At 40.0% G+C, this 26,483-nt stretch overlaps 1 protein-coding gene across 2 annotated transcripts in view; it reads left to right on the plus strand.

Annotated features, from left to right (window-relative positions):
* Window positions 1–7,373: 7,373 nt before the first annotated feature.
* The window catches only part of NFU1 (NFU1 iron-sulfur cluster scaffold), a 45,072-nt gene continuing 25,962 nt past the window's right edge, over window positions 7,374–26,483 (plus strand). The window contains exons 1-3 of one of the 2 annotated variants that reach the window (XM_049856423.1): window positions 7,374–7,454; window positions 9,713–9,816; window positions 13,473–13,608. In XM_049856423.1, the coding sequence (XP_049712380.1) occupies window positions 7,384–7,454; window positions 9,713–9,816; window positions 13,473–13,608 (311 nt within the window). In that variant the 5' untranslated portion in view covers window positions 7,374–7,383. Of the gene's footprint in view, window positions 7,455–7,476; window positions 7,859–9,712; window positions 9,817–13,472; window positions 13,609–26,483 lie in introns of those variants that run through there. The other variant, XM_049856424.1, reaches the window with a different exon arrangement.

The following is a 26,483-nucleotide window of genomic DNA, read 5'->3' on the forward strand; positions in this document are numbered from 1 at the left end:
GGCTAGCAAGCGGGAACTCAGAGGTATCAACCTCAGATTGAGTTCCTTGATTTAAAAGAACACGCACATTTGATAGGTTTTTTAATATTGGGGAGTTATACATATTCATATAAAGGTGGTTAAGAGGTGGGTTATTTGTTGCTGATTAGCTAATGGTCGCAGGCCTCGAATTAAAGGTATTCGCAATTTTTATTATACCAGACCAGCATAACGGAAGTGCTTGAGGAATAAAGGTCCGTGAAACCGCAAGATCTGTATGGGAGTTTAGTTTGATGGCTCCACTGGATTTCTGTCACTGGGCATGCACAGTGTCTGGGGATTCCCCTGGGTCACTTGCCAGTCACTTTTACCAGTTCTGTGCATGCTTTACCACTTTGGGCCAGTTTGAACTGGTTTTGGCTGGGACCTTCCAGAGGGCCTGAAAAACAACTTTAAGGAAGTGAGTGATGTAGCAAGGGAGGTGACTGGGCTGGGGCCTGATAGTCTGATGGGGTACTAATTAATTAGGTATCTCAATCTCTATGGTCCCTTAACACTAGAATTGTCCCTTTTTTTTCTTCCATGATCTTTATTGTTTTAGATTTTATATTTAGGTCTTTGATCCATTTCAAGTTAATTTTTGTGCATGGTGTGAGGTATGGGTCTTGTTTCATTTTTTTGCAGATGGATATCCAGTTATGCCAGCACCATTTGTTAAAGAGACTGTCTTTTCCTGAATTAACAGAGTTTGAGCCTTTGTCAAATATAGGCTGCTCACAAATGGATGAATTTATGTCTGGATTCTCAATTCTGTTCCATTGGTCTATGTATTTGTTGTTGTACCAGTACCAGACTGTTTTGACTACCGTGGCAGTATAATAGGTTCTAAAATCAGGTAGTGTGAGGCCTCCCACTTTGTTCTTCTTCTTCGGAAATGCTTTACTTTTCTGGGCCTCTTCCCTTTCTTCTTTGGAACATATTTGACTTGTCTAACCACTACGCCACCAGGGCTCCTTAATAATTATAAAACCAAACCCACTGCCATTGTATCAATTCTGACTCATAGTGACCATACAGGACAGAGCAGGCCTGTCTAATCTTTGGGTAAAGGGTGAAACCTCAGAAGTGACTTTGGTACTGAGTAAAAAGTGTATCATGGGCCATACTCTTGGGGTTTCTCCAGTCTCTGTCAGACCAGTGAGTCTGGTCTTTTTTGTGTGTGTGTGTGTGAGTTTGAAATCTGTTATACATTTTTCTTTTTCTCCAGCTCTGTCCAGGACCCTCTATGTGATCCCTGTCAGAGCAGTCGGTGGTGGTAGCGGGCACCGTCTAGTTGTGATGGACTCAGTCTGGTGGAAGCTGTGGTAGTTGTGATCCGTTAGTCCTTTGGAATAATCTTTCCCTTGTACTGCTGGTTTTCTTCATTCTCCCTTGCTCCAGATGGAGTGAGACCAGTGGAGTGCCTTAGATGGCCGCTCATAAGCTTTCAAGACCCCTGATGCTACTTATCAAAGTAGTATGTAGAACCTTGTCTTTATAAACTGTGTTATGCCAATTGAGCTAGATGTTTCCCGAGACCATTGTCCCTAGCCCTCGGCCCAGTAACTTGGTCCCTCAGGGAGTTTGGATGTGTCTATGGTGGTGCAGTGGTTGAGAGGTCGGCTGCTAACCAAAAAGTTGGCAGTTTGAATCCACCAGCCACTCCTCGGAAACACTATAGAGTTGTTCTACTCTGTCCTACAGGGTCGCTATGCTTCGGAATCGACTCGACGGCAACAGGTTTTGTTTTTTTGATTTATGAAACTTCTGTGACTTTGTCTTGGTCAAGCTGTGATGACTTCCCCAGTGTTGCATGCTGTCATACTGTTCAGCGCATTACCACTTATTTATTGTCTAGTTAGTGTTTTTCCCTCCCCACCATACCCCTCCCTTGTAACCATCAAAAATTGTTTCTTTCTGTGTGTAAACCTTTTCATGAGTTTTTATAATAGTGGTCTCATGCAGTGTTTGTCCTTTTATGATTGACTTGTTTCACTCAGCATAATGCCCTCCAGATTCAGCCATGTTTGCGAGATGTTTCACAGATTCATCATTGTTCTTTATCGTTGCATAGAATTCCATTGTGTGTATGCACCATAGCTTGTCCATTCATCTGTTGATGGGCACTTAGGTTGTTTTTGCTACTGTGAATAATGCTGCAGTGAACGTGAACGTGCATATGCCTTTTCACGTGGCGGCTCTTATTTCTCTAGCATATATTCCTAGGAGTGGGATTGCTGGATCCTATGATATTTCTATTTCTAGCTTTTCAAGGAACCACCATATCATTTTCCAAAATGGTTGCACTGCTTTGCATTCCCACTAGCAGTGCATAAGAGTTCCAATCTCCCCAAAGCCTCCAACATTTGTTATTTATTTATTTTTTTTGATTAGTGCCAGTAATGTCGGAGTGAGATGGTATCTCATCGTAGTTTTGATTTGCATTTCTCTTTAATGGCTAGTGATCTCAAGCATTTTCTCACGCGTCTGTTAGCCACCTGAATGTCTTCTTTGGTGAAGTGTCTGTTCGTATCCTTTGCCTATTTTTTAATTGGATTATTTGTCTTTTTGTTGTAGAGGAGTTGGATTTTCCTACAGATTTCAGAGACGCTTTGACCTCTGTCGGATAATGTCTTAGGCTAGGCTCTCTAGGGAAGCAAAATCAGTAAAGTGAATAAATATATATATATATATATAGACAGAGATTTATATCAAGGAAATGGCTCATGGGGCTGTAGAGGCTGAAATGTCCTAAGCGCATGGGTTGGGATAGAGGCTTCTCCTGATTCACGTAGCCACAGGGGCTGGCAAGCCCAAGACAGGCAGGTCAGAGAGAAGGACTCTTGCTGCGAAGATCAATGAATCCCAAGATCAGCAGGCAAGACCGCAGGTAAACTGCTAGCTCAAGTCCCAAGAACCAGAGGTCAGATGAACAGGAGCCAGCTGCAGGATCCAGTGTGAGCAAAAAGCCCCCCAGCCTCGCCAGAATGTCCGCTTACATTTGATGCAGTCCACACACCCAAGGAAACTCCCTTTCAACTGATTGGCTACTCATAGCAGATCTTCATGGGGGTGATCATATATCAAATCTCAACAGGGAACCGATCACGTTATACGACTGCCAAAACACTGAGAATTATGGTCCAGCCAAGTTGACATACAATCTTAACCATCACAGTCTACCCCTTGTCAACTTGGCACCTGAACACATCTCCTTAAATCATATATAATTTCTGAATAAAGACAATTATAAAGTCATACTTGCACATACATGATACAACACACAACCAAAAATGCACTAGCCCTGTTTACATCTTATATTTTATAAGTGAAGAAAACAAAAATATTTGATGCACATTTACAAAACAAAAATACGCATAACAATTACAGTCCTCATTTCTGCAACTGATCATGTGGCTGTAACTGGTATTTACAACTACCTTCTTCCACTACCCATTCCATATTCCCTTTGCCCTCAGCAAGCACCTCAGCTGGTCGAGGTTCTGTGCCTGGTGGGGTGACCCAAACCTTCATTCCCGAAGGGTCTGGGCTGTTAGTAGTCATGTTGGAATTAAGTTGCCGTAGTTTTCCACTGATTTTAATCACAGGGCATGGTAGTATTGAGACGCCCTGAGGAATTTCCTGCATTCCAGACACACTCTTCTTTACCTCCATTATGTCATATCAATCTGATTTCTTCTTAGTAATCAGGATCAGTATAGTAACTCCTTTGCCTGTTGATCCAAAAGGATCCCAAGTGGCCAGGTGGTATTTTTAGCTTCCAGTTCAATAGAATCAGTGCTGTGTTCCCAGGTGGGAGCATTCCTCCCTTTGGAACTAAGACCTCTAGACTTAGAGGGATAAAAAAAAAAAAATCTTGCAAGTGGGTCACTAGGGGTAATAGTGACTGAAGCCACTCCCATTTCCACCTCTTGATTCCTGGACCCACGAATCCTGGCTATGGGAGATATAGCACCATATGTTGAACACTGGTTTAGAGCATATACAGCCTCCTGGAGAACATTGTCCCAACCCTGCAAGGTATTGCCACCTAGCTCGTGCTATAATTGTGTCTTTAGAAGGCCACTGCATCATTCTATCAAGCCAGCTGCTCCAGGATAATGGGGAACATGGTAAGACCAGTGACTTCTGTGAGCATGGGCCCATTGCCACAATTCATTTGCTGTGAAGTGAGTCCCTTGATCCAAGGTGATGCCGTGTGGGATACCATGATGGTGGATAAGGCATTCTGTAAGTCCATGGATGGTAGTTTTGGCAGAAGCATAGCATGCATGGAAGGCAAATCCATATCCAGAGTAAGTGGCTATTCCAGTAAGAACAAAGCGCTGCCCTTTCCATGATGGAAGTGGTCCAATGTAATCAACTTGCCACCAGGTTGCTGGCTGATCACCTTGAGGGATGGTGCCATATCTGGGACTCAGTGTAGGTCTTTGCTGCTGGCAGATTGGGCACTCAGCTGTGGCTTAGCTAAATCAGCCTTTGTGAGTAGAGGTCCATGTCGCCTAACCCATGAAAAACCTCCATCCCTGCTACCATGACCACTTTGTTCATTGAACAATGATGGGAGTAGCTGGGGAAAGAGGATGATTGGTTTCCACAGAACGTGTCATCCTACCTACTTCATTGTTAAAATCTTCTTCTGCTGAGGTCACCCTTTGGTGAGCATTCACATAAGACACAAATATCTTCACTTCTTTGGCCCATTCAGAGAGGTCGATCCACATACTTCTTCCTCATAAGTCCTTTTCTCCTACTTTCCAACTGAGTTCCTTCCAAGTCCCTGACCATCTGGCCAAGCCATTGGCCACAGCCCATGAGTCAGTATACAGTTGCACATCTGGCCATTTCTCCTTCCAAGGAAAGTGAACAACCAGATGCACTGCTGGAAGTTCTGCTCATTGGGAGGGTTTCCCTTTTACCACTCTCCTTTAGGGAAGTCCCAGAAAGGGTCTGTAGTACTGCCACTGTCCACTTTTGAGTGGTGCCATTGTGCAGAAACCCTGGTGGCATAGTGGTTAAGAGCTACTGCTGCCAACCAAAAGGTCGGCAGCTCAAATCCACCAGGCGCTCCTTGGAAACTCAATGGGGCAGTTCTATTCTGTCCTATAGGGTCACTATGAGTCGGAATTGACTCTACAGCAATAGGTTACGCATATGATGCGGTACTATCTGTAAACCAGGCACGCATTTTCTCTTTCTCAGTCAACTGATCATAAAGAAGTGCCCATGAGGTCCACAGGTTTAGAAAGAGAGATAGAAAGTAATGTGACTGGAGTAGAGACCATGGGCATTTGGTCCACTTCCTCAAAAACTTACTTGTCCCTTCAGATCCTGCTCATGCCCAGTCTTGGATATACCACTTCCATTTAATGATGGGCTGCTGCTTTGCACGTCCAACTTTATGACTCTGTGGGTCAGACAACACCCAGTTCATGACGGGCAGCTCAGGGCGCCTGGTGACTTAGAGTCTCATGGTTAAGCATTCAGTCTCTACTAAGGCCCAGAAACAAGCCAAAAGCTGATGGCCAAAACGAAAGTAGTTATCTGACATTCGATAGATAACAGCTATTTGATAGGTCATAGCCAAAAAATTTTTCCCAGTCTGTAGGTTCTCTTTTTACTCTCTTGACGAAATCTTTTGATGAGCATAAGTGTTTAATTTTTAGAAGATCCCAGTTTTCTAGCTTGTCTTCTGGTGTTTGAATATTGTTAGTTACCATTTGTATCCTATTTATGCCATACATTAGGGCCCCTACCGTTGACCCTATTTTTTCTCCCATGACCTTTATAATTTTTGGTTTTATATTTAGGTCTTCGATCCATTTTGATTAGTTTTTTTGTATGGCATGAGGTATGGGTCCTGTTTCTTTTTTTTACACATGGACATCCAGTTTTGCCAACATCATTTGTTAAAAAGACTGTCTTTTCCCTCCACTTAAAGGACTTTGGGCCTTTGTCAAAGATCACGTGACCAGTAGGTGGCTGGATTTACACCTGGGTTCCTTTCTCACTTTTGCCTCTTTGAACACATGCTGAATAAAATCTTTCCTCTTGCTTTACTATAACTTTGTGGTGATTTTACTTGAGGACAGAAGAAGTACAGTCAGAACGCTCATTAGAAGGGAGGATGATAAGACTTCCTCTTGCTTACTTTGGACATGAAGCCCTGGTGGCACAGTAGTTAAGCACTCAGCTAACTGAAAGGTGGGCAGTTTGAACCCACCAGCTGCTTTGCTTCCGTAAAGATTAAAACAAACAAAAAAACCCATGGCCATAAAGTCTATTCTGACTCAGAGTGACCCCACAGGACACAGTCAAACCGACCCTAAGGTTTCCAAAGCTGTAAATCTTTATGGGAGCAGACTGCCACAGTGGCTGATGGGTTTGGAACCCCATGGGGCAGTTCTACCCTCTCCTACAAGGTGGCTATTAGTTGGAATCCACTCAAATACACACAACAACTCTGGACGTGTTATCAGGAAGAGCCAATCCCCAGAGAAGGACGGCATGCTCCGTAGAGGGTAAATGAAAAAGAGTAAGACTCTCAATATGGACTGAACCAGCGGCTGCGGCAATGGGCTCAAAACATAGCAACGATTGTGAGGATGGCCCAAGACCCGGCAGTATTTTGTTCTGCTGTACATAAAAAAAAATAGGGGCGCGATAAGTTGGAGCCAACTCCACTGGCACCGAACAACAACCACGTTCCCCAGACGATGCTGTTGCTGCTCCAGTCCATACTTTGAGTGCTGCTGTCCTAGAGAAAGACAAGTATCACAGACAGGGTTAGCGTGGCACTTAGTGTGTCTTCTGTGCGGGTTGGCCCATAAGCAAAATCTAAAAACGGAAGGAATAAGAGACACAGGTCTCATCAGCCCCATGGGGGTAGCCAGACAGCTCGCTGGAAGAAGGTGAGAACCCTTCGGAAAGCATGATCGGGGAAAATTTGGGGGGTGGGGGGGGTCACCCGTAGGGCAAGGCGGATTCCACAGACGGAATGGGGAGGATTTACGGGTGGGATACAGCATTCCAACTGCAGGATCAGCGCAAACGCAGTACCCAGGTAGCAGTAAAAGAATGTACAGCTCCGCTAATGCGTGGGGAGTCCGGCGTGCCTTAGCGAGGGCGCATGAGCAAGCATCTCAGATTGGGTTCTCAAAATGACACAGTAGGTAGGCTAGGATGCAAACGGCGCCCCACAAGCCTTCCCCGCTCCTCCGCAGCAGCGCCACTCGCTCCCGGCAGGGTGCGCACTCCGTTCTCGGACGAACTGCGCCTGCGCGGAGCTTTAGGGGTCAACTAAGGGACGAGACCGGGTTCACGCCTGCGCACTCTCGGACTAAGATGGCGGCGGCGGCAGCGGCGGCCCGGCTGGGCTGGGGACGTGCGGCCGCTGCCGCTAGGCTTCGTAGGCGGTAGGTGACGAGCCCGGAGTCTCCGCATAGGGGTGCTACCGGGCTTAGCCAGCGGAGTAGTTGCCGCCTTGCCTCAAGGGGAACGGGTTCTCCTGACCGAGCTCTTGGGGCGAGCCCCCTCTTCGCACTCGTGGGTTTAGCCCTGAGGTGGGCGGCTGTCGGTGAGGCAGCTCCGCCCCTCCGGTTCGAGCCTTGTCCCAGCCTGTGGGGCGGGACCTCAGCCCCCGCGGTGGGGAAGCTCTCAGAGGCTGGCTGGAGGCCCCCCAGCCCTTCCACGACGTGCATTCCCTCCTCTTGTAAACAAATTCAGAATATCATACAGCATGGAAGACAACACCTTGTCCCATCCCCTCATTCTCCCAGTGAGGCGCAGAAAGGTTACGCGACTTAAGGTCACACAGCTGGTAAGCGAAGGAAGTCTCGTGAGAATGCAGACCCCTAGATTTCCTCTCCACCACCTAAGCCCACTCCGTTCCCCCTTCTTTGTGCCCTCCCTTTGAGTTTGCTTCCTAAAGGATGTCCATCAGCACTGGTGTGGTGAAAGGCAGGCTGAGGATTTATTCAGGTGTAGGACTCTGATTTTGCTTCTGGAACAAAGGGAAGGGTTGACCTCTTGAGTATTAGTGCTCTCGTGATGCTTTTGAAGTTCAAATGCATTTCCTTCAAAAATTAAGGTTACAGCAGGATTTTGTTGTTGTTGTTAGTCACTTCCTGTCTCCGTCTTGTCTTTTGAGTAAATGCACCACCCAGTGATTCCATTCCTGTAATAGTCGTATAATTTAAAGTGTTGGCAGACCTTACACGATCAGTTCTGTTTGGAGCAGGTGTCAGGAGTGGTGGTCGGGGCTTTGCAGATTACTTGATTCCCTCTTCAGTGTTGTTTCCACCTCGTCGCTAATGTTTACCTTCTTGTTCTCCTAAATCCTTAAACCAAGCCAAACCCAGTGCCATCCAGTCGATTCCGACTCATAGTGACCCTATAGGACAGAGTAGAACTAACTGCCCCATAGAGTTTCCAAGGAGCGCCTGGTGGATTTGAACTGCGGACCCCTTGGTTAGCAGCCATAGCACTTAACCACTACGCCACCAGGGTTTCCCTAAATCTTTAAGAAAAAAGAAATCTTTAGCAGTACTTTAATGTCCCATAATGCCCTATTTGAAGAAGTATTTTGAATGAAGGCAAAGTTGTTAGGTAATGTGTATACCAGTGAATCGGTGCTCAGTCTTGCTTTGTGAGAGCAGAATCTTTATTAGAAAAGTATGGTGGTGATGCAGCCCCTGTCCTTAGCCTCCTGCATATTTTGGTGGAAAATAATGAGAGAAACGTTTAAAAAAAAAAAAAAAGTGATCATTTATATGATCACAAAAGTGACTCCTGTTTAAAATTCTTCATTGACTTCTGTGAAATGACAGTTATAATGGATAGCAATAGTATTTTAAAGTAAGCTGGATTTTAAAGTTAATTGCATCAGTTCTAAAATTTTGCAGAACTAAAATCTCCTTTTATTTCCTTATCCAGTAATTGTTTTTCCCTTCTTTCTTTGTTTTCAATTTAGGAAAGCCATGAAAAATAGCCAATCAGCATTTCCCTGTCAGCATAAAGAAATCAAAGTTACGATGTACAAAGTTAATAGCTTTCCAGTCAAAAAGCATATATATATAGGTTGTTAGCTTCTTTAGCAGTTTGGAGGAAAGTTTTAAACTTTCTGTTAAACTTTTTGAATTATTGAAAGACTTTTCAAAACAGGCTATATAGGTTATCTCTAGAGAGGGAGGTATGGTGGTAGGAGGCAGAAAAGAAGGAAAAATTTTCACTGTATGTACTTTCCTTTGTTTTGAATTTTTAACCATATGAATCTGTTACTTAGTTTTAAAATAAGATGAAGAAAAAAAAAAAAAAAGAAACTTGCACTTCTTTACCTCCTTCATGCATAGCAAAGAGTCTGGAACTCTTAAGTTGTGAATCGCTAACGTAGATACATTTCTGTTTCTTATACCCAGATGTTACACTATCCTTTGTATACCTAATTATCAAGGCTGTAAGTTTCCATTTCAGATCTGTTTGTGAATTATTTGTAGATATGGCTTGCCTAAGGAAGTGAAAATAATGTGGATGGAAAATAAAGTCACCTCTGTAATGATTTCATTGCTGGTTATGTTTCAGTTTTACTTACGTCTTTTATTTGTGAGAAGTAGAAACTTGAGTTTCAAAGATTAAATCTCTTACAATGTCATTTATTATTGTTTTTAAAATGTAGATTCCGTCACGTAATGATGAGTCCACACACCATTAAGAAACAGGCTCTGCATCACTTTGTACAAAGACCGCTTTTCTCATTACCTGCAACCTTATGTTCCACAGGTAAAATTTAACCTCTTTTAGAATAAATTATGTTTCGGATGCTAATGCAACTATGCTAGGATTTTTGGGGGCATAAAAGATGAGAATTTGTAAATTTTCTGTTTAAACGAACGGACCAAAAAACCCAAACATGTTGTTGTCGAGTCGATTCCAACTCATAGCAACCCTATAGGACAGAGTAGAAGTGGCTGGTGGATTTGAACTGCCAATGGTTAGCACCCAAGCTCTTAACTGCTACACCGCCAGGGCTCCTCTTTTTCTGTTTAGAAGCCTGTAAAAGCAACATAGCATTTTGAATGTAGTTTTAATCTTGTCAGAATTAATCACTGATGATATTGACAATATTGTTGACATTACATGCTTTGGTAAACAAAATTTTCTTTAAAATTGGAAATAAGTATGCAGACAGGATTTGAAAAATATTTCAAATGTCGCTACTGTCCTGTAGTTAGGGAAGCTTGGGGGAGGGTGTGTGTGTGTGACTGCATACCTGTATGTGCTTATGGAGCTGTGAGAGTAGGGATTCTCTTGGCCCACCCCATTTCCATCACTGCCTTGAACACCTCTCTGTGGCCGTACTCTGAAAGGTTACCGAGTCTGATTAAAGGCATGAGCTGGCCCAGGATAAAGACCTTACTTGTCCTGTAGGCTATGCCAAGAAGAGGAGGGTTTGCTTGTCTCCATGAATCACAGACTAGTTTAGGCATAAATATAGAGTAGCTCAGAAGATTAAACCACTTTAATTGGCTTTTAAATTTTGTAGTACTGAATTAAGGTCATCTACACTTTTCAAATTAGAAGCCCACTGATTTTAGTCTTCAATATTGACATTAAGCACCATTAATATTTTGGGGGAGCTTATGCATTTTTTTTTTTTATGCATACCTATTTTATTTTTTTTATGCATTTTTTTTTATGCATACCTATTTTTTTTTTTTATTAGGTACTTATTAGTGCCAAGCATAATAGAAAAAAAATAGATTGGTCTCTATCCTGTTGTTACCCTCATGATACATTCAGGAGCCTCAGAAAGATGATGGAGCTGGGAGTCATTTTTGGAATATCTAATTAAACCCAACCTAGACTGTAATGGGAGTGATTCTGTTAAATACCTATTCAAATTATTCTTTTAAAATAGTTTTTATTGTCAAAAGAGGAAATTTATGTGGTGATTATTACTATCATATTTTCATAATTTTCTACTTCGGAGAGAATTATATAGATTTTACTATCATATAACTCTGCGAGGCACTTCTACTCTGTCCTATGGGGTCGCTATGAGTTGGAATCGACTCGACAGCACTGGGTTATGTATATGTTTTACATACAGTTTTTACCTTCAAGTATTTCAGAAGGTCTTTCTACGAATGTGGTTTTACTTAAATGGACTGAATACACCCACTCTTTACTTATTGGGCATGGTTAGGCTCCAAAGACCAGGTTGTTTGTGGAAATCAGTGTTATGTGAAAATGGAGGATGACCACATCAGATCAAAAAAATAGAGGATGAGTTCGTCATTACATAACTGCCAAATTACATCATTACGTAATTGCCAAAACCCCAAGATTCATGGCCCAACTAAACTGACAGGCAACCTTAACCATCACAGCCAGTGTTACTCTCACCTTGCACCTCAGCGTTCGTTACCGCCAGACATACGTTATTAATTTGCAAAATAGCTGGATAGTGGAATTTTTACTATTGTTGTAGATTCGAAATATTGGATAATGAGATAGTTAATAAGTGGGGAGTAGGTGTAGAAATAAAACCAGATTTATTTCTTCAGATGTTGGCAGAATGCCTAATTTACCAGCAAATTATTAAGAAAGGCTGCAAGAAATTACTGGCTCAGAACTAGGGTTAAAAGAGCCCTGATGTCTTCATATTTTACAGAAAGTGGTGGCAATTGTTTCTTTAATGTTTTCCCCTTAATATGTAGGTTTTCAGAGGAATTTGTTGGATGGAGGTAGGAGTGGAAAATATTTGAGTTTTCCTTCTCTGGTAGGTTTTCTCCTTATACAGGTTCTGGCTTTGGCAGGTTTTACTGTATAAATATTTTAAATCGAGTGCTTGGACGTTAAGGTTATCACTTTTAATTTTTTCCTTTTTTAGGATTTTCCTGGTCACTAAGTCACCAACTGATATCTTTATAAGACAGTGACATAAGCAAAATGTATGGGAGTTTAGTTTCAATTTCTATTTCATCAAGGAAATGGTTCACCATTAGTTAGCTGGAACTGCATGGAGAGGTGCAAAAATAACTCTCAGCTGTCAAATTAGATTCTTCTCCATAATGGTTAAGAAAAGCACTTTCATGCCAACCATGTTTTGTCAAATCTGGTTTCTTTCAAATTTAAAATAAAACTGATACTTTTTGATATTTTACTATCTCTACTAAGATAAGTGGTATGAGGGTTATGACTGGATAGGATAAGAAGACTGATCCTAAATATATTTCCCTAGTATGCTTGGTACTAATAGGTGAGGAGTGGCTGTACGCACAGTGGTTAAGAGAGTCAGAGCTTGGACACCGGTCAGGCTCGAATCCTGGCTGCATTACTTACTAGCTGAGTGGTCGTGAGCTTTAGCCTGCATACTCATAAAATGTGATAAAAACAGTACCTCCCTGGAGGATATAAGGATTAAATGATGTAATGCATATAAAGTGCTTAGCATCATGCCCAGGACATGGTATGTGCTCAGTAAATCTCAGTTGTTATTATATACTGTTGTCAACCTATTTAAATAAACTGCTCTAAGGTGGTAATTTTTTTAATGAGAAACATGTTTATTTTCATAATAAATAATCAGGGTCTGTTTTATAGTTTAAAACTATTCAAACCCCAGTTCTATCCTATTGTGCTAAAACTTGTTTTCATAATAGCAAGACAGGAAATTAAAAGATTTAGTTACCTCTTTATTGATTTGATAAATTCACTCTTAATCTAATCATGGCCCTGGAAGAACAGAACCTATTAAGATAGTTTTTAAATACTCCAGAAAGTAATTATATAGGTTCCAATTTGCATATATTTTATAATGTTACTATGTACCCTTGGACAAGTTACTGAACATCTCTAAGCTTCAGATTCTTCATTTGTAAGATGAGGCTAATGATAGTATCTTTTTCATATGGTTATTATAATGCATAAGTAAATTTAAAGCACTTGACCCTGTATCTGGCATGTAATAAACAATAAATATTAGCTATTGTTGTTATGAATTACTAATTGTGTTGTCTTTAAAAGACTGGTAGGACTTTGGAAGAAGAGAATGTAACATTTTACTGTGTTAATATTACAGTGATGATTTATGGTTATGATTATAGTAGTCATCGGTACCAAGACACCAAAGAGAATGTATGTAATACTCGAGTCATGATCTACTTTCCTACTTAAGTGTAGGATAGTGCTAGAATCTGTTGTATAACAAAACCATCTAAATGATTAGAACATTAATAAAAATTCTATTCAGTTTTCCTAAATATATTGATATTTTTCTTCCTTGTCTTTATAAATTCTTATTTTGTTGACTTGGGCGATAAAACCTTATTGTCTTTTTAAAAATTTTTCTTACTTCTGGTTCTTTGAAAATGTGAGCACTTCTGAAAATGTCGACTTTTTTCTTTTAAGAATAATATTATTCTCTTTTTTAGTGAGAAACATGTTTATTCAAACACAAGATACCCCAAATCCCAACAGTTTAAAGTTTATTCCAGGAAAGCCAGTTCTTGAGACAAGGACCATGGATTTTCCCACACCAGCTTCAGCGTTTCGCTCCCCTCTGGCTAGGTATGTTACCTTATTTACTTTTGTAAGAACATAAATAACTGGATATTTTAAATGCACTGCATTTTTTCTATTTTCAGTGTAGAGAATACTTTGTTTTCTTTCCAGGTAAGAGATACAGAAAAACAAGAGTTGATACTAGGAAATCTGTCTCCTGAAAAGTGATGCATTTGAGAGGTTTATAGTATGAATAAATAAAAATTTCTATTTTTACTTAAGAAAAATATCCATCAAAATGATAATCATGGTGAATTTTCATTCCAAATTTTTATAAACCAAAAAAAAAAAGCCTGGTGCCGTCAAGTCAATTCCAACTTATAGCAACCCTATAGGACACAGTAGAACTGCCCCATAGGGTTTCCAGGGAGTGGCTGGTGGATTTGAACTGCCAGTGCTTTGGTTAACAGCTGATTTCTTACCCACTGTGCCACCAGGGCTCCAAATATAAACTTTATAAGTCTTTGTTTTTATTAAGAGCAATGAAAACTTGTCCATTTTATTCTTAAGAATAGCTGAATTTTTAAGTATTTCAAGACATAGTTTCTAAATTTTCCACTAAGAATTAAATGCTAATAGTTATCAGATATGGCATGATTTTTTAAAAGCTAGTCAGTGAAGACCTTTTTTAAGTTACTGGATAAAAAAAAAAAATGTTAAATATATGTCAGAGAACATAAAGCATAAAAGATAAAATTGTTGGATTGAACCTCTTTTTAACTGATAACTAGAGAAATTATTTATAATAAATATTAGAGTCAGTATCAATTTGAGATTTTTGATAACCTAAACCTAGTCCTGATTGCCAAGAATATTTGGAAAATACAGCTTAGGTAAATATTTTTAATATTTATCTAATAATATCACTATTTTATGTATCTCATTTATGAGAACCAGAAATATGCTCAGGAATAGTTTTTAAAATTTCTAATTAGTAAAAATGCACATTTCTTTTGACCTGAATATACTACCTCATAGAATATGCCTTAGAGCAGTGTTTTTCCAAGTTTTTGGTATAACCCACTGTAAGAAATGTTTTACATTTACATTGCAATGTTATATATATGCACACACACAAATGTGTGTATGAAACAAATATTTTATGAAATAATTTTCACCTCTATGGTATGCATTTTGGTATCTCCTTTATTCATCTCTTTATTCTATTCTGTTTTATTTCATTAAATAAAATTTCTGGTTACTACACAGTTGATTTCACAATTCACTAGTGGGTTTGAAAAACACTATTTTAGAGAACACTTGCACATGTACACCGGGTGTGTTCAAGGATGTTCATTGTAGCCTCTTTGGTAATGGTGATAAGTTGGAAAGTCTGTACTTATTCATCAGTAGGAAGAGTTAGATAAACTTTGTCTATCCAGAGTCTGCAAGTATTAAAAAAGGATGAGGAAGACCCATACTTACTGTCATGGCAAGATCTCTAAAATGTACTTTTAAGTGAAGAAAGCAAGTTGCAAAACAGTACAGTATAATATAATGCATATAAAAACAAAAAACACAAAGCAAATGCACTGACAAAAATGCCTGGAAGTATGCACACCACACTGATAATAGTGGATTTGGGAGCGGTGGTCAAGGGGGATTTTCACTTTATTTGTATTATTTAAAATGTTTACGTCAAGGATGAGTTTACATATTAGTTTGTATTAAAAAGTGTAAAGGTAAAAAATCCCTAATTCAGTTACAGATTAGTTGGAGATTATTTCTGTAGGTGCTTTGCTGGCAAAAGCCTTTTTTAAATTAGTCTTTTGAAAGTAGCCTATTTCCTGGGATAACAGAGTTTATTATTTTTAGTCAAGCAAAACTAATCTCACTTTCTTTATTGTTTTAGTTGGGAATGTTTTTGCCATTAGCTAGAATGTAAGCTTCATAAGAACAGATACTAGTCTGTCTTGCTCATCATTGTATCCCTAGTACTTAGTACAGTGCCTGGCACTCAGTAGGTATTCATATACTTGTTGAATGAATGAGTAGCTATGACTAAATAAGCATTAATTTACCTTACTTCAAAGAAGCATTCAACTTCTTACCCACTATTTTTATGGACAAGACCAAGAAATGGAATGTAAACAGAGGGTGAACCAGTCTCTTGTGGTATATAAAAGGGTTCTGTATCTCTGTAGCTGGCATGTTAATTCAACATTTTTTTTTTTTTTTTTTTAAGTCTGCAACATAAGTAAAGACAGCCACTTTCAGATGGGAGAACTTGTTTCTATGTTGGATGGCAAAATTCAGAGAAATAAAAAAAGTTTTCATTAGGCTGCAATGATAGGTTAAAGCAAATAAGATAAAGTTGACTAGGAACCAATATAAAGCCTTCTATTTAAATTTTTAAAATGAGTAGCACAATTAAAGGATGGAAGAATCTGCCCTTCCAGATGTTAATGTGGGATATGGTACGACTCTCAAAAAAGTCATTCAAACTGTAATAAGATTTGCACTGTCCAGATCGTTGTTGTTAGATGCTGTTGAGTTGTATCTGACTCATAGCGACCCTATGTACCACAGAATGCAACACTGCTCGGTTCTGTGCCATGCTCACAATCGTTGTATTGCTTGAGCCCATTGTTGCAGCCACCGTGCTAATTCATCTGGTTGAGGATCATCCTCTTTTCCGCTGACCCTGTACTTTACCAAGCATGGTGTCCTTCTCTAGGGACTGATTCCTCCTGACGTGTCCCAAGTATGTCAGATGCACTCTCACCGCTATCCTTGCTTCTTAGGAGCATTCTGGCTATACTTCTTCCAAGACAGATTTGTTTGTTCCTTTGGCAGTCCCCGGTACATTCAGTATTCTTTGCCAACACCACAATTCAAAGGTGTCAGTTCTTTTTTGGTCTTCCTTATTCATTGTTCAGCTTTCCCATGCATATAATGCAATTGAAAATACCATGACTTGTATCAGGCGCATCTTAGTCTTCAAGGTGATGTCTTTGCTTTTCAACACTTTAAAGAGATCTTTTGCAGCAGATTTGCCCAATGCAATGTGTCTTTTGATTTCTTGACTGCTGCTTCCATGGGCGTTGATTGTGGATCCAAATAAAATGAAATCCTTGACAACTTCAGTCTTTTCTCCATTTATCATGATGTTGCTTATTGGTCCAGTTGTGAGGATTTTTGTTTTGTTTTATGTTGAGATGTAATCCATACTGAAGGCTGTGGTCTTTGATCTTCATCAGTCAGTGCTTCAAGTCCTCTTCACTTTGAGCAAGCAAAGTTGTATCATCTGCATAATGTAGGTTGTTAATGAGCCTTCCTGCAATCCTGATGCCCCATTCTTCATATAGTCTAGCTTCTCAGATTATTTGCTCAGCATACAGATCAAATAGGTACGGTGAAAGGATACAACCCTGACGCACACCTTTCCTGACTTTAAACCACGCAGTATCCCCTTGTTCTTTCTGAACAACTGCCTCTTGATCTATGTACAGTTTCCTCATGAGCACAATTAAGTGTTCTGGAATTCCCAATCTTTGCAACATTATCCATAAATTGTTATGATCCACACAGTTGGATGCCTTTGCATAGTCAATAAAACACAGATAATCATCTGTCTGGTATTCTCGGCTTTCAGCCAGGATCCACTCACATCAGCAATGATATCCCTGGTTCCACGTCCTCTTCTGAATCCGGCCTGAATTTCTAGCAGTTCCCTGTCGATACACCGTTGCAGACACTTTTGACACTTAGCAAAATTTTGCTTGTGTGTGATATTAATGATATTGTTCTATAATTTCCACATTCGGTTGGCTCACCTTTCTTGGAAATAGGCATAAATATGGATCTCTTTCAGTCGATTGGCCAGGTAGCCATCTTCCAAATTTCTTGGCATAGATGAGTGATCACTTCCAGCAGTGCATCCCTCTGTTGAAACATCTCAATTGATACTCCATCAGTTCCTGGAGCCTTGTTTTTCACCAATGCCTTCAGAGCAGCTTGGACTTCTTCCTTCAGTACCATCGGTTCCTGATGATATGCCACCTCTCGAAATGGTTGAACGTCGACTAATTCTTTTTGGTATAATGACTCTGTGTATTCCTTCCATCTTGTTTTGATGCTTCCTGAGTCATTTAATATTTTCCCCATAGAATCCTTCACTGTTGCAACTCGAGGCTTGAATTTTTTCTTCAGTTCTTTCAGCTTGAGAAATGCCAAGTGTGTTCTTCCTTTTTGGTTTTCTATGTCCAGCTCTTTGCACATGTCATTATAATACTTTGTTTTCTCGAGCCGCCATTTGAAATCTTCTGTTCTTTTACTTTGTCATTTCTTCCTTTTGCTTTAGCTGCCTGACGTTCAAGAGGAAGCTTCAGAGCCTCTTTTGACATCCATTTTCGTCTTTCCTGTCTTTTTAATGACCTCTTATTTTCTTCATGTATGATGTCCTTGATGTCATTCTGCAACTCGTCTGGTCTTGGGTCATTAGTGTCAAACGTGTCAAATCTATTCTTGCGATGGTCTCTAATTTCAGGTGGGATGCACTCAGGGTAGTACTTCGGCTTTTGTGGACTTGTTCAAATTTCCTTCAGTTTCACCTTGTATATGAGCAGTTGATGGTCTGTTCCACAGTCAGCTCCTGGCCTTGTTCTGACTGATGATATTGAGCTTTTCCATCATCTTTTTCCACAGATGTAGTCAATTTGATTCCTGTGTATTCCACCTGGTGAGTTCTGTGTGTATAGCCACCGTTTATATTGATGAAAAGGGTATTTGCAACGAAGAAGTTGTTGGTCTTGCAAAATTCTATCATGCTATCTCCAGCATTGTTCTGTCACCAAAACCATATTTCCCAACTAGCGATCCTTCTTTGTTTCTGACTTTTGCATTCCAATCACTGGTAATTATCAATACATCCTGATTGCATGTTCGATCAATTTCACACTGCAGAAGCTGGTAAAAATCTTGACTTTCTTCATCTTTGGCCTTAGGGTTGGTGCGTAAATTTGAATAGTAGTTGTATTAACTGGTCTTCCCTGTAGGTGTATGGATACCATCCTATCACTGACGACATTGTACTCAGGACAGATCTTGAAATGTTCTTCTGGACAATGAATGCAATGCCATTCCTCTTCAAGTTGTCGTTCCAGGCATAGTAGACCATATGATTGTCCAATTCAGAGTGGCCAATACCAGTCCATTTTAGCTCACTAATGCCTAGGATATGGATGTTTACGCATTCCATTTCATTTTTTTTTTTATTAACTTTTATTGAGCTTCAAGTGAACGTTTACAAATCAAGTCAGTCTGTCACATATAAGCTTACATACATCCCACTCCATACTCCCACCCGTTCTCCCCCTAATGAGTCAGCCCTTCCAGTCTCCCCTTTCGTGACAATTTTGCCAGCTTCCTACTCTCTCTATCCTCCCATGCCCACTCCAGACAGGAGATGCCAACACAGTCTCAAGTGTCCACCTGATATAATTAGCTCACTCTTCATCAGCATCTCTTTCCCACCCTCTGTCCAGTCCCTTTTATGTCTGATGAGCTGTCTTCGGGAATGGTTCCTGTCCTGTGCCAACAGAAGGTTTGGGGACCATGACCGCCGGGATTCCTCTAGTCTCAGTCAGACCATTAAGTATGGTCTTTTTATGAGAATTTGGGGTCTGCATCCCACTGATCTCCTGCTCCCTCAGGGGTTCTCTGTTGTGCTCCCTGTCAGGGCAGTCATCGATTGTGGCCGGGCACCAACTAGTTCTTCTGGTCTCAGGATGATGTAGGTCTCTGGTTCATGTGGCCCTTTCTGTCTCTTGGGCTCTTAGTTGTCGTGTGACCTTGGTGTTCTTCATTCTCTTTTGCTCCAGGTGGGTTGAGACCAATTGATGCATCTTAGATGGCCGCTTGTTAGCATTTAAGACTCCAGACGCCACATTTCAAAGTGGGATGCAGCATGTTTTCATAATAGAATTATTTTGCCAATTGACTTAGAAGTCCCCTTAAACCATGGTCCCCAAATCCCCGCCCTTGCTCTGCTGACCTTTGAAGCATTCATTTTATTCCGGAAACTTCTTTGCTTTTGGTCCAGTCCAATTGAGCTGACCTTCCATGTATTGAGTGTTGTCCTTCCCTTCACCTAAAGCAGTTCTTATCTACTAATTAATCAATAAAAAACCCTCTCCCTCCCTCCCTCCCTCCCCTCCTCGTAACCACAAAAGTATGTGTTCTTCTCAGTTTATACTATTTCTCAAGATCTTATAATAGTGGTCTTATACAATATTTGTCCTTTTGCCTCTGACTAATTTCGCTCAGCATAATGCCTTCCAGGTTTTTCCATGTTATAAAATGTTTCACGGATTCGTCACTGTTCTTTATCGATGCGTAGTATTCCATTGTGTGAATATACCACAATTTATTTACCCATTCATCCGTTGACGGACACCTTGGTTGCTTCCAGCTTTTTGCTATTGTAAACAGAGCTGCGGTAAACATGGGTGTGCATATATCTGTTTGTATGAAGGCTCTTGTTTCTCTAGGGTATATTCCGAGGAGTGGGATTTCTGGGTTGTATGGTAGTTCTATTTCTAACTGTTTAAGATAACGCCAGATAGATTTCCAAAGTGGTTGTACCATTTTACATTCCCACCAGCAGTGTATAAGAGTTCCAATCTCTCCGCAGCCTCTCCAACATTTATTATTTTGTGTTTTTTGGATTAATGCCAGCCTTGTTGGAGTGAGATGGAATCTCATCGTAGTTTTAATTTGCATTTCTCTAATGGCTAATGATCGAGAGCATTTTCTCATGTATCTGTTAGCTGCCTGAATATCTTCTTTAGTGAAGTGTGTGTTCATATCCTTTGCCCACTTCTTGATTGGGTTGTTTGTCTTTTTGTGGTTGAGTTTTGACAGAATCATGTAGATTTTAGAGATCAGGCACTGGTCGGAGATGTCATAGCTGAAAATTCTTTCCCAGTCTGTAGGTGGTCTTTTTACTCTTTTGGTGAAGTCTTTAGATGAGCATAGGTGTTTGATTTTTAGGAGCTCCCAGTTATCGGGTTTCTCTTCGTCATTTTTGGTAATGTTTTGTATTCTGTTTATGCCTTGTATTAGGGCTCCTAAGGTTGTCCCTATTTTTTCTTTGATCATCTTTATCGTTTTAGTCTTTACGTTTAGGTCTTTGATCCACTTGGAGTTAGTTTTTGTGCTTGGTGTGAGGTATGGGTCCTGTTTCATTTTTTTGCAAATGGATATCCAGTTATGCCAGCACCATTTGTTAAAAAGACTATCTTTTCCCCAATTAACTGATACTGGGCCTTTGTCAAATATCAGCTGCTCATACATGGATGGATTTATATCTGGGTTCTCAATTCTGTTCCATTGGTCTATGTGCCTGTTGTTGTACCAGTACCAGGCTGTTTTGACTACTGTGGCTGTATAATAGGTTCTGAAATCAGGTAGAGTGAGGCCTCCCACTTTCTTCTTCTTTTTCAGTAATGCTTTGCTTATCCGAGGCTTCTTTCCCTTCCATATGAAATTGGTGATTTGTTTCTCTATCACCTTAAAAAATGACATTGGAATTTGGATCAGAAGTGCGTTATATGTATAGATGGCTTTTGGTGGAATAGACATTTTTACTATGTTAAGTCTTCCTATCCATGAGCAGGGTATGTTTTTCTACTTAAGTATGTCCTTTTTAATTTCTTGTAGTAGAGCTTTGTAGTTTTCTTTGTATAGGTCTTTTACATCCTTGGTAAGATTTATTCCTAAGTATTTTATCATCCTGGGGGCTACTGTGAATGGTATTGATTTGGTTATTTCCTCTTCGATGTTCTTTTTTTTTTTTTATCATTTACTTTTTTTTTTTTAATAACTTTTATTAAGCTTCAAGTGAACGTTTACAAATCCAATCGGTTTGTCACATATAAGTTTACATACGTCTCACTCCCTACTCCCACTTGCTCTCCCCCTCTTGAGTCAGCCCTTTCAGTCTCTCCTTTCTTGACAATTTTGCCGGCTTCCCTCTCTCTCTATCCTCCCATCCCCCCTCCAGACAAGAGTTGCCAACACAATCTCAAGTGTCCACCTATTATAATTAGCTCACTCTTCATCAGCGTCTCTCTCCCACCCGCTGACCAGTCCCTTTCATTTCTGATGAGTTGTCTTCGGGGATGGTTCCTGTCCTGTGTCAACTGAAGGTCTGGGGAGCATGGCCGCCGGGATTCCTCCAGTCTCAGTCAGACCATTAAGTTTGGTCTTTTTATGAGAATTTGGGGTCTGCATCCCACTGATCTCCTGCTCCCTCAGGGGTCCTCTGTTGTGCTCCCTGTCAGAGCAGTCATTGATTGTGGCCGGGCACCAACTAGTTCTTCTGGTCTCAGGATGATGTAGGTCTCTGGTTCATGTGGCCCTTTCTGTCTCTTGGGCTCTTAGTTGTCGTGTGGCCTTGGTGTTCTTCATTTTCCTTTGCTCCAGGTGGGTTGAGACCAATTGCTGCATCTTAGATGGCCACTTGTTAGCATTTAAGACCCCGGACGCCACATTTCAAAGTGGGATGCAGAATGATTTCATAATAGAATTATTTTGCCAATTGACTTAGAAGTCCCCGCAAACCATGTTCCCCAGACCCCCGCACTTGCTCCCCTGACCTTTGAAGCATTCATTTTATCCCAGAAACTTCTTTGCTTTTGGTCCAGTCCAATTGAGCTGACCTTCCATGTATTGAGTGTTGTCTTTCCCTTCACCTAAAGCAGTTCTTATCTACTGATTAATCAATAAAAAACCCTCTCCCACCCTCCCTCCCTCCCCCCCCTCGTAACCACAAAAGTATGTGTTCTTCTCAGTTTATACTATTTCTCAAGATCTTATAATAGTGGTCTTATACAATATTTGTCCTTTTGCCTCTGACTAATTTCGCTCAGCATAATGCCTTCCAGGTTCCTCCATGTTATGAAATGTTTCAGAGATTCGTCACTGTTCTTTATCGATGCGTAGTATTCCATTGTGTGAATATACCACAATTTATTTACCCATTCATCCGTTGATGGACACCTTGGTTGCTTCCAGCTTTTTGCTATTGTAAACAGAGCTGCAATAAACATGGGTGTGCATTTATCTGTTTGTATGAAGGCTCTTGTATCTCTAGGGTATATTCCGAGGAGTGGGATTTCTGGGTTGTATGGTAGTTCTATTTCTAACTGTTTAAGATAACGCCAGATAGATTTCCAAAGTGGTTGTACCATTTTACATTCCCACCAGCAGTGTATAAGAGTTCCAATCTCTCCGCAGCCTCTCCAACATTTATTATTTTGTGTTTTTTGGATTAATGCCAGCCTTGCTGGTGTGAGATGGAATCTCATCGTAGTTTTAATTTGCATTTCTCTAATGGCTAATGATCGAGAGCATTTTCTCATGTATCTGTTGGCTGCCTGAATATCTTCTTTAGTGAAATGTGTGTTCATATCCTTTGCCCACTTCTTGATTGGGTTGTTTGTCTTTTTGTGGTTGAGTTTTGACAGAATCATGTAGATTTTAGAGATCAGGCACTGGTCGGAGATGTCATAGCTGAAAATTCTTTCCCAGTCTGTAAGTGGTCTTTTTACTCTTTTGGAGAAATCTCTAGATGAGCATAGGTGTTTGATTTTTAGGAGCTCCCAGTTATCGGGTTTCTCTTCGTCATTTTTGGTAATGTTTTGTATTCTGTTTATACCTTGTATTAGGGCTCCTAGGGTTGTCCCAATTTTTTCTTCCGTGATCTTTATCGTTTTAGTCTTTATGTTTAGGTCTTTGATCCAGTTGGAGTTAGTTTTTGTGCATGGTGTGAGGTATGGGTCCTGTTTCATTTTTTTGCAAATGGATATCCAGTTATGCCAGCACCATTTGTTAAAAAGACTATCTTTTCCCCAATTAGCTGACACTGGTCCTTTGTCAAATATCAGCTGCTCATACGTGGAGGGATCTATGTCTGGGTTCTCAATGCTGTTCCATTGGTCTATGTGTCTGTTGTTGTACCAATACCAGGCTGTTTTGACTACTGTGGCTGTATAATAGGTTCTGAAGTCAGGTAAGGTGAGGCCTCCCACTTTCTTCTTCTTTTTCAGTAGTGCTTTGCTTATCCGGGGCTTCTTTCCCTTCCATAAGAAATTGGTGATTTGTTTCTCTATCCCCTTAAAATATGACATTGGAATTTGGATCGGAAGTGCGTTAAATGTATAGATGGCTTTTGGTAGAATAGACATTTTTACTATGTTAAGTCTTCCTATCCATGAGCAGGGTATGTTTTTCCACTTAAGTATGTCCTTTTGAATTTCTTGTAGTAGAGCTTTGTAGTTTTCTTTGTATAGGTCTTTTACATCCTTGGTAAGATTTATTCCTAAGTATCTTATCTTCTTGGGGGCTACCGTGAATGGTATTGATTTGGTTATTTCCTCTTCGGTGTTCTTTTTGTTGATGTAGAGGAATCCAAATGATTTTTGTATGTTTATCTTATGACCTGAGACTCTGCCAAACTCTTCTATTAGTTTCAGTAGTTTTCTGGAGGATTCCTTAGGGTTTTCTGTGTATAAGATCATGTCATCTGCAGATAGAGATAATTTTACTTCCTCCTTGCCAGTCCGGATGCCTTTTATTTCTTTGTCTAGCCTAATTGCCCTGGCTAGGAGTTCTAGCACGATGTTGAATAAGAGCGGTGATAAAGGGCATCCTTGTCTGGTTCCCGTTCTCAAGGGAAATGCCTTCAGGTTCTCTCCATTTAGAGTGATGTTGGCTGTTGGCTTTGCATAGATGCCGTTTATTATGTTGAGGAATTTTCCTTCAATTCCTATTTTGGTGAGAGTTTTTATCATAAATGGGTGTTGGACTTTGTCAAATGCCTTTTCTGCATCAATTGATAAGATCGTGTGGTTTTTGTGTTTTGTTTTATTTATGTGGTGGATTACATTTATGGTTTTTTTGATATTAAACCAGCCTTGCGTACCTGGTATAAATCCCACTTGATCGTGGTGAATTATTTTTTTGATATGTTGTTGAATTCTATTGGCCAGAATTTTGTTGAGGATTTTTGCATCTATGTTCATGAGGGATATAGGTGTGTAATTTTCTTTTTTTGTAATGTCTTTACCTGGTTTTGGTATCAGGGAGATGGTGGCTTCATAGAATGAGTTGGGTAGTATTCCGTCATCTTCTATGCTTTGAAGTACCTTCAGTAGTAGTGGTGTTAACTCTCCTCTGAAAGTTTGGTAGAACTCTGCAGTGAAGCCATCCGGGCCAGGGCTTTTTTTTTGTTGGGAGTTTTTTGATTACCGTTTCAATCTCTTTTTTTGTTATGGGTCTATTTAGTTGTTCTACTTCTGAATGTGTTAGTTTAGGTAGGTAGTGTTTTTCCAGGAGTTCATCCATTTCTTCTAGGTTTGCAAATTAGAGTACAATTTTTCGTAATAATCTGATATGATTCTTTTAATTTCAGTTGGTTCTGTTGTGATGTGGTCCTTCTCGTTTCTTATTTGGGTTATTTGTTTCCTTTGCTGTATTTCTTTAGTCAGTCTAGCCAATGGTTTATCAATTTTGTTAGTTTTTTCAAAGAACCAGCTTTTGGCTTTGTTAATTCTTTCAATTGTTTTTCTGTTCTCTAATTCATTTAGTTCAGCTCTAATTTTTATTATTTGTTTTCTTCTGGTGCCTGATGGATTCCTTTGTTGCTCACTTTCTATTTGTTCAAGTTGTAGGGACAGTTCTCTGATTTTGGCTCTTTCTTCTTTTTGTATGTGTGCATTTATCGATATAAATTGGCCTCTGAGCACTGCTTTTGCTGCGTCCCAGAGGTTTTGATAGGAAGTATTTTCATTCTCGTTGCACTCTATGAATTTCCTTATTCCCTCCTTGATGTCTTCTATAACCCAGTCTTTTGTCAGGAGGGTATTGTTCAGTTTCCAAGTATTTGATTTCTTTTCCCTAGTTTTTCTGTTACTGATTTCTAGTTTTATTGCCTTGTGGTCTGAGAAGATGCTTTGTAATATTTCGATGTTTTGGACTCTGCAAAGGTTTGTTTTATGACCTAATATGTGGTCTATTCCAGAGAATGTTCCATGTGCGCTAGAAAAAAAAGTATACTTTGCAGCAGTTGGGTGGAGAGTTCTGTATAAGTCAATGAGGTCAAGTTGGTTGATTGTTGTAATTAGGTCTTCCGTGTCTCTGTTGAGCTTCTTACTGGATGTCCTGTCCTTCTCCGAAAGTGGTGTGTTGAAGTCTCCTACTATAATTGTGGAGGTGTCTATCTCACTTTTCAATTCTGTTAAAATTTGATTTATGAATCTAGCAGCCCTGTCATTGGGTGCATAAATATTTAATATGGTTATGTCTTCCTGATCAATTGTCCCTTTTATCATTACGTAGTGTCCTTTTTTATCCTTTGTGGTGGATTTCAGTCTAAAGTCTATTTTGTCAGAAATTAATATTGGTACTCCTTTTTTGCTTATTGTTTGCTTGATACATTTTTTTCCATCCTTTGAGTTTTAGTTTGTTTGTGTCTCTAAGTCTAAGGTGTGTCTCTTGTAGGCAGCATATGGACGGATCGTGTTTCTTTATCCAGTCCGAGACTCTCTGTCTCTTTATTGGTGCATTTAGTCCATTTACATTCAGCGTAATTATAGATAAATAAGTGTTTAGTGTTGTCATTTTGATGCCTTTTTATGTGTGTCGTTGACAATTTCATTTTTCCACATACTTTTTTGTGCTGAGACGTTTTTCTTATTAAATTGTGAGATCCTCATTTTCGTAGTGTTTGACTTTATGTTTGTTGAGTTGTTAACGTTTTTCTTGGCTTTTATCTTGAGTTATGGAGTTGTTATACCTCTTTGTGGTTACCTTATTATGTACCCCTATTTTTCTAAGTAAAAACCTTACTTGTGTTGTTCTATATCACCTTGTATCAC

Source organism: Elephas maximus, chromosome 17, assembly GCF_024166365.1.
Source record: "Elephas maximus indicus isolate mEleMax1 chromosome 17, mEleMax1 primary haplotype, whole genome shotgun sequence".
In the NCBI taxonomy this organism is placed as follows: domain Eukaryota; kingdom Metazoa; phylum Chordata; class Mammalia; order Proboscidea; family Elephantidae; genus Elephas; species Elephas maximus.